We start from the raw sequence: 8,986 nt of genomic DNA on the forward strand, positions 1-8,986 counted from the left end.
TTGAATTGACATATCTTCAAGCACAGTCTTTGATCAGTTGTGTCCAGTCTACCGATGGATGAAGTTTTACAGTTTGGCAGATTCAGCACAGCTCCCGGAATGGGAAAAATTACAGGTCGAAGCCTTGGGATGGGAGACCCAGAGGAGGCGTAATGAGCCCTTTCAGGAGCCTAATGTGTGAACTTTGACTGTTGGCAGTACTGTAGGAGAGAGAGCGACACGCGTTCAAAGCGGTGCAGTCAGCCCCCATCTTTGAACAGGGTGCTGCCATCTTTGAGTGGGGCAGTGCTCATTCGGACTATGCTCAAAGTCCAAGGGCAAGAGATTTGGTTGCTATGCGATGGTACTTTGCCCTTGTTCTTTAGGAAGGAGATTAAGTTTCTAGCAGGTCTTTGATCTGTAATTTTTTCCAGTTATCTTTCCAGTTCACCCTACCTAAAAATTTGAGTCTGTTCCGGTAATGCTTCCTTGGCCATGACTGAACCAGGCAGAACTGGTTCAAAGCCCTGGTTTTAAACTATTTTACAGATCCCTGCCTGTACTATCAGTGGGAGAGCAGCTTCCCAAGAAACATCAGAGCCAGAAAATGTAAGTGAGCTATATCTGTCCCTTGGGTCACGAAAGATAATGGCTACAGAGAATTGTTACAGCGTTATTTTTATTTAATGCAAATACAAGCATTTGTGAGTTTCCAAGTCTATGCTCGTAAAAAAAAAAAAAAAGAAGAAGGGAGGCTGGATTAAATTAATTTGGATTTTTCTGGAAGTTAGTTTTAATATTTATAACTTACTATATGAATTATTTGAATTTGTGGATACAAAACATGAAGTTTAGCTTTCCATGTACATTGATTTCACCAACAGTGATGAGCAGCATTTTCCTCACACAAACAACACAGGAATGACATTCACCAACCAACTAAACACATCAACTGTGCCCTTGAGTCACTAGTAACACATCTGAACAATCACGTGGTCTGTCACTTTACTGACTGGAAGGGGCTAGGGAGATGAGATCGCTTGCCATACATCTACTTTCTCCAGAGAGACAGAGCTCAACTCAGGTCCGGAGCCCAGCCCATTCTATCTGTATGTCCTACAGTCACTTACTTTAGACATATCAGGAAAGACTAATCCCAGGGAAAGGACATCAAGTTTGATAACGTAGAGGGTCAGCAGAAAGGAGGGAAGCTCTCGATGAGATGGATTGACACGATAGCCCAACAATTGCCTCAAACATGCCAACGATCATGAAGGTAGCACAGGGCTAGGCGATAGTTCATTCTGTTTTACGTAGGGTCACCATTGTCTAAGCCAACTCGATGGCAACTAACAACACAGATCAGCAAAATGGAACCCTTTTAGAAGGAGAATTCTGCTGAAAGTAGAATGTTGATTCTCGTTTCTAATCAGGGTTAAAATGTCGGCGTGCGTTGGTTTACGAAGCACACTTTCCCCTTAGAACCACGAGCACTAGCTGTTTACCTTGTAGTCACAGCTCAGCATGGGGAAAGGCATTAAATGTGACTGTGCTTTTCTGGGTGGGTTTATGCTTTTTGGGGTGGGTGGAACAGGACAGTCAGCCCCTCTCACTATTTTAGGTTTCATTTGCACTAGTGGTGAGAAGATTTAAGGAAGGGCAGCCTTTTCGATGATGGTGGACAAGGCTTTGTATTTTTAAGTGTGGTGAAACCTCGCCAAAAATCAGCCTTGTTGCTGTGGAGGAAACTCTGACTCGTGGTGACCCCATGCATGTCAGGGTGGAACTGTGCTTCACAGCGTTTTCAGTGGGTGATTTTTCGAAAGTAAGCCTTTCTACTGAGGCACCTGTGGGTAGACTCTAACCTCCAATCCTTCGGTTAGTAGTCGATAACTGTTTACAGCACCCAGGGACTCCAGGGAAACCACAAATGCCCCCAGAGTCATTTTCGGTCATCAGTTTTGTTTTTCTGAGTTAGGATTCTACACGCCCGTGGCAGCCTCTATAACCCATGCTTTGTAACTACGCCTTGAGTTTCCCAAAATATTATTACCAAGAGTCCTTGGGACCAGTCAGCTTATGTGTGTGCCTAATAACATAGCAGAATAATAGTGTGGGGCTTTAAAAACCACCCTTGGAAAGAGGTTTTCATTTTTTCACTCACAAAGCAAATAAGCTTCCTAATTAGCTACAACACGCCTGAAAAGCTCTGCTCCTACTAGTCAGCAAGCCCCTGCTCTGTGCTGCCTTGTATGACCTTCATCTCTGTTACAAGGACAGGCTGGCTGCTTTCTCCATTTCACTCATGTTCAAAGAACTCGTGGCAGGCAGTGGTAACCATGGCAACGAATGCCATAAATTCCTGGAAGTCACATTCGCCGTCTCCATCACTGTCCAGCGTTTCCATGACTTTGTCCACAACCTCTTGCTCCTTGATTTCCTAAGAGAGTAAAAGGAGTTGCCCAATTTGTTTTTAAGTAGCATTTAGGGCTACCAAAACATGATTAAAGGTTAGATGAGTCTTATAATTTTTATTAAAAATAACCTAAGATAAAATGTAAAATACCAGAAATAATTTCTTCTGTCACCAGGGCCTTTGTTGACTGGGCAGAAGTCTGTGGAGGTCTGTGCTATGTTGTTCCACCTTATTTTAGGTCCAGTGGAACCTGGGCTTCTTGCAAAGACTGAGTGGAAGAACCAAGATCTGAAAAACTACAGGTTGTTAAACAAAACACCTGGAAAAAGGAACTCTGGCCAGATCAGCCAGCGCATGTTCTATGCAGATGTCTTGAAGGAAAAAAATGCGGTTTTGGTACCTGTAAGTTTTCAGGTGTTTATGTGGAAGTCTATAAAGTGAAGGCTGTCAACGGATTTTAATTCACTGAAAGTTTTCTCTGGGGCCAGAATTACTCTGGGACACGGCCCAAATCTGTTTACTCCTTACATTCTTTTTCCCTCTTGAGTTGTTTTCTAGGGGTCATTAGAATTTTCCTTGACAGTCCTTCTGCCCAGCACGGAAGCCAAGTGAATGCTCTGCTTCTGAAGTAACGTACAAGGCCTCAGAGGAACAACTGCAGTGCTGGGTTACCAATGCCACGCAGAAAGAATGTGGGCATTGGAGACTGGAGACGAACATAAATGCAGATTGTTCAGAATAACAAATCCCCAGGGCAGGAGAGCTTGGCCCAAAGAAGCAACTCTAATGTACAAAGGCTACCTTGAATATAAAATATACACGTATAAATATAAGATATATGAGATAAATATGTAAAAGCTGCCGTTCTAGTGGGGTTTGGGTGGGACCTATGAGCATCTGCTAAAAGGTAAATGGGAGGAGTACATTAATTTCAATCATATTGTAGATTTCCCTCTAAACTGAAATTATCTCGGTAAAACTGGGCCAACAAATTCATGATGCCCTAAGACATTCGTTGTTATGTGCTGTAGAGTCGATGTGACTTGCGGCGACCCCATGTGACGGAGTAGAACTGCCCCGTAGGGTTTCCTAGACTGTAATCTATACGGGAACAGGTCACCAGGTCTTTCTCCCATGGAGCCACTTGGTGGGTTCAAACCGCCAACCTTTTGGTTAGCAACTGAGTGCTGAACCGTGGTACCACCAGGGCTCCTTTTGATACACTTACCATGAATTATTTGTCTTTTCTAAATGGTGATTCCAAGATGCTAATCTTTTTCTGTGTTTTAAAATTAGTAACTGGTAATAGGGACCGCCACTGAACATTTACTGCATGCTAAGCATTTGACAGACAGGGTCTCATTTCATCCTTTTTACAGGAGAAACTGGGACTTGTTAAGTCTGAAGGCAGAACTGGTGGGACTAGATGACATCATGCTGTGGAAGAGCTGGCAACTTGAATGCCTGAGAAAAAGAGTCCCAGGGCCTGAGCCTTGGGGATGCCCCTGGCACATCTGCAAGTCCCAGTCACTCGACTATGGAGTATTGGGGTGGGAGCAGTAACAGGAAGGCCCCAGCCAATCTCCCAGACAATGTGTAGTCTTTGTTGCTGGTTTTTTTGTGGTGGTTGTGTGCCATCAAGTTGATTCCAACTCGTAGTGACCCTATATGACAGAGTAGAACAGCCCCATAGGATTTCCCAGGCTGTAATCTTTATGGGAGGAGATCACCAGGTCTTTTCTCTCACAGAGCTGCTGGGTGGGCCCAAACCACTGACCTTTCGGTTAGTAGCCCAGTGCTAACCATTGCGCAACCAGGGCTACTGGTGCCCTGGGCTTATTGTCTGGCACTGAGTGGCCTAACTTGGGGAGGTCAGCTTCTCTTCACCAGGTAGAAGGGCTCTGCCCTGGTGCTTGTGTCTTCCCCAGAATTAGCATTTGGTCAGACTCTAGTGCATTGGTTCATTGTCCAGCCATTTCTCCTGCATGTCATAGGTCTCCTCTTAGTGATCCAGGAAAGTCCTCATCGGCAGGAAACATATCTCACATGTGTGCACCATAAGTATTTCAATCTGGCTCAAAGTGTGACAGGAGCCAGCTTAGGTTCTGAACCCTCAGGGAACATCAGGGAACGGGGGGATTACAGTTATTGCCAAGGGTACAAGGTTGGTGCGTAGTAGAGACTGGGTGGATGGCTGACCCAAGGGCACAAGGTTGGTGCGTAGTAGAGACTGGGTGGACGGCTGACCCAGGGGCGCAAGGTTGGTGTGTACTAGAGACTGGGTAGATGGCTGACCCAAGGGGCAGTGGAGACAGTCCAGGTAGGGAAATACGTCCCTCAGTGTAGGTGTCTGGACATGCTTCCACCTCAGGCCAGAAAGTGAACTGCCTGGGGAAGAGCAAGGCTCTTCAGGAACCCTAGTTTCCTAAGTTAGGGGCCAACACTGAGGACAGTTTTTCCATCCAACATCACTTCCTCTGTGGAGCCTCCGGCACAACCTCAGGGCTCTGAAGGACATGCACAGACCTCTCTGATGCCCTCAGTAGACCGGATCACAATTATTCACTGATGTGCCCAGTTGGGGTGCCCCGAAGGCAGAGGCCATGTCCGTCATGTGTATATCTCATAGTACTGAACACAGGCACCACTCAGTAAATGTTTGCTGAGTGTCTGGCATCTTTTATCTCCATGGTGCGTCCTGAACATATAGCTGAAGCCCAAATAGATCCGTTTCCCAAAGACAAAAGCTCATTTTTAAGTTTTCTTATGATATGTTCGCTATGGCCCATGTTATGTCATGGGCATATTTTCCATTCCATTCTACTATCATTATTGCTGTAAATTCTTAGATTTTCAGGGAAAAGTCACATAATTTGGGACCCATACTTTTGCTTTTAAGACAGCAGTTTTTCCTTAATGTACCTACTATACACAAGACAAATCAAGAAAATGAAAACAGTGGGGCCCCTCTAAGCTGCCTCAGTAATGAGGGGTCAGTTGTGCTTTCAGAAGCAACCCAGGAGTCCTGAAACAGATTTGGAATCACCTTCAGGGCATCTCAGAAGAGAATGTGTACAGGTGGCTTTATAAGTAGAAAAAAAAAAAACCAAACCCATTGTGGTCGAGTTGATTTTGACTCACAGCGACCCTACGGGACAGAGTAAAACTGCCCACAGGGTGTCCAATGAGCCTGATGGATTCGAACTGCCAGGGTTTTGGTTAGCACCTGTAGCTCTTAACCACTACGCCACCACGGTTCCCAAAAAGGAAGATGGATAAACTGTTGATTTCACAAAGGAATACTCACCTCTAAAAAATGGGAAAGCTCATTGTTGATGAGCTCCTTGAGTTCAGACTTCTTTAGCTTGTGCTTGTCACCTTCCTTTCCAGAATATTGATGGAAAACATCAATGAGGGACACCATAGCCTTCTCCAGCTCAGACATCCTACAGGTTCTACAAGGGAAAGATGTCTTCTCATGTGCTGTGTTTTGTTTGGACATAAAACATTTAACGTAATGTCTGCAGATACCTCTATCCAGGGTCACACACATTTTATCTAAGAATAAATTTGACAAGAAAAGTGCAGGCCCTTCCAAAAGATTCTAAGGAACATAAATATAGAACCTTGTTTTCCCCTGAATTAATATAAAAATTAAACTCATTTTTAATAAAGATCTTAATGCAATTTTTTATAGGTGAGCAACATGACAAAAAACAGTTGTCAAATCCATCTGGAAAAATAAATATGGTAGAATTGCCACAATTTATTTTTTCTTAAAGAAGAATATCGAGAGGCACCCTGACCTACCAGAAACGAAAATGTATTATAAGTCTGAACGATTGAACTGGTGTGTCCTGACAGAGGCGTAGAGAGAATGCAGCTGGAGGCTGAGCCGCAGCCCAAGCATTTCGTTAGTATTCATGAAGGCGCCTATCCAAGTGAATGGGGAAATGGTGGGTTATTCAAGAAAGTGACTGGGACAAACCTTGGAAAGAAGTGTTTCTCTGTAGATACCAAAGCAAGAAGTTTCCTGCTTCCCTCATACCATGTACTTTATATCATGGCCAGTGAATTGAGAAATTATTTCCTCAATCCCAGCAGCATGGCACTCTTTACAAAGGGTGGCTGGTTCATTGTCTCACAAAACTGAGAAGCTCAGGCAGAGACGTTTACCCACTTTGGACCTTGAATTCTAATCATTAAATCAAGTAAAAACCTTTGCAGTGCTGTAACTAAAAATAAATTTCACTGTTGAAAAATCACTCCCATGTTGAATATATCATTTACATCTTAAAATAAAAGTTTAAAATCTTATTTATTTCTAATCTCCCAAAGGGAACATGATTGAGGTTATTTTTGTCTTCGCCTGATCTTCGCCAAAGCCACGCTATTAGTAACCAGGGTACTTTGCTTAAATCCCTAAGAATCAGGTATTTCATATATATAAGACAATTCAGATGAGTTAAAATCTCTAAGATTTCATACTTTCCCGTTCTTTGCCCTCAAGTTTTCAACTACTGATTTTTTTTTTTTTTTAAGAAACCTAGTAAACTTTTGCTGCATCCTGATGTTGCTTTAAGTCCATGATGATTTGGGGAAGAGAAGGTTCGATGATTTTCCTCTAAAGCATGAGTAATGGGTTTTTAAAAAAAAAGGCAAAAAACACATATTTCATATATGAACACCAATCCCGTTGCTGTCAAGTCGATTCCAACTTACAGCGACCCCATAGGGCAGAGTAGAACTGCCCCAAAGGATTCCCAAGGGGTGGCTGGTGGATTCGAACTGCTAACCTTTTGGTTAGCAGCCAAGCTGTTAACGACTGTGCCGCCAGAGCTCCATCATATATTATAAAATTATAGAACTCCATAAAATGTAGTTTTCTTCTTAACCTTACTGCAAATTCATTTTTTCTTCCCTGTGACTTAAGAAACGGTTGATGGTGTAAAGATTATCTTTTAAGAAAGTTGCAAGCAAATACCCATATTTCCTTCTCACTTCCCTTTGGGAAAGTTCTGCATTAATCTTTTTATTTTGGAAATGAGACTTCTGGAGCTTCCGCTGTTCAGGAAGACACACCTACACATCACATACACTCTGAGAGCCCACTCTAAAGGGCTCTACCTCTTTGAGGGATTGTAAGACTGAGGAAAGTTAAAACCCACCAAAAAAACCAAACCTGTTGCCGTCAAGTTGATTCCAACTCACAGCGACCCTATAGGACAGAGTAGAACTGCCCCATAGGGTTTCCGAGAAGCGCCTGGTGGATTCGAACTGCTGACCTTTTGGTTAGTAGCCATAGCTTTTCACAACTACGCCACCTGGGTTCCCTAAAACTCACCAGAAACCTAAGCTTTTTTTTTTTTTTCTTTTTGACCCAATTCGTTGTTTATTTGTGAAGACCTTCCCCAACTGTCATGGAATTTCTGAGTGGTGTCCAGCAGGACATGGACATTTCAAATCGAGGGAAATGAGAAAACCAGGAAGTAATAACTTATCCAGGACCATGGAAGAAGTAAAAAGGAGGATGAAAATAAAACATTTGTTTATGATACAAGGCTAAGCTGGTATTAGGTTCTAAACTGTTCTCAGCCCCAGACCCAATGCCCCAACTCATAGCGACCCTAAAGGACAGAGTAGAACTGCCCCATAGTTTTTTTAAGGCTGTAATCTTTATGAAAGCAGGCTGCCACATCTTTCTGCAGTGAAGTGGCTGGTGGATTCGAACCTCTGACCTTTCAGTTAGCAGCCAAGCACTTTAACCACTGCACAACTAGGGCTCCTATTCTGAGCCCCAGTGGGGAACAAAAAGTTAGAGAAGAGTTGGGGAAGAAGCATTTGTACCTCTGGGAAAACGTCAGCAATTGCTTCTAAGCCCTTAGACCTGAGGCTTCTCTGATTCGTGGTCACAGAAACAAGTAAAACGCACCTCTGGCTGTCTAGTGTGGACATCCTCAGGGGTCCACAAAGCAGTAATAAGATCAAAAATTAAGACTTAAGCATGCAGTGCTGTTGACACTTTTGAAATGCTGCCAGTTATCTTAAGGACGCCTTTTAGCCACTACCCAACCCCTAGCCCCATCCCTTTCCCCCTTCTCTCCAAAGACAGAAAAGAGCTGCCCTTCCTCACCTGCTTTGCTGTTTTGTGGTCTCTGGCTGCAGCAGCGGAGTGGCAGGAGTGGCAGACAGAAGCAGGCTCTTATTCCTTCCTCCCAGGCGGAGGGGGAGTGGACCCTGGTGCAGACGCACTGCAGGCAGTGGCAGCCAATGGGGGCCAAGGGCGGGGAGGCGGCTGGGGCAGACAGGCCGGCACACAGGGCTGCATTGACCAAGCGACCGCCCAGGGACTTGCTGGACAGCCAGGACTGCGCAGGGGCCAAGGGAAAGAAAGAGCCCTGTTGGGCAGGAAGCAGGAGTCAGCTTTTTGTGTTTTTTTTTTTTTTAATTACATGAATATTGATGTTCCTCTCAAAAGCAGTGTGGGGGTGGGGAAAAGAGAGCGAGATGGATTAATTAATTCAAACAAAGCAAATGTCCAGCCAAGAACAAGAAGCTTCCAAGTACAGGCGGAATGTAGGAGATTAAGCA

At 44.1% G+C, this 8,986-nt stretch overlaps 1 protein-coding gene across 1 annotated transcript; it reads right to left on the reverse strand.

Moving 5' to 3' along the window:
• Nucleotides 1–653: 653 nt before the first annotated feature.
• Nucleotides 654–8,634, reverse strand: S100B (S100 calcium binding protein B). The gene is made up of 3 exons (XM_049859336.1): nucleotides 8,529–8,634; nucleotides 5,703–5,850; nucleotides 654–2,419 (listed from the first exon to the last, which is right to left on the reverse strand). The coding sequence occupies exons 2-3, from the start codon at nucleotides 5,838–5,840 to the stop codon at nucleotides 2,279–2,281; spliced, it is 279 nt and encodes a 92-aa protein (XP_049715293.1). The 5' UTR covers nucleotides 5,841–5,850; nucleotides 8,529–8,634; the 3' UTR covers nucleotides 654–2,278.
• Nucleotides 8,635–8,986: the final 352 nt, after the last annotated feature.

The sequence above is a fragment of the Elephas maximus genome, chromosome 2, assembly GCF_024166365.1.
Source record: "Elephas maximus indicus isolate mEleMax1 chromosome 2, mEleMax1 primary haplotype, whole genome shotgun sequence".
NCBI lineage: Eukaryota > Metazoa > Chordata > Mammalia > Proboscidea > Elephantidae > Elephas > Elephas maximus.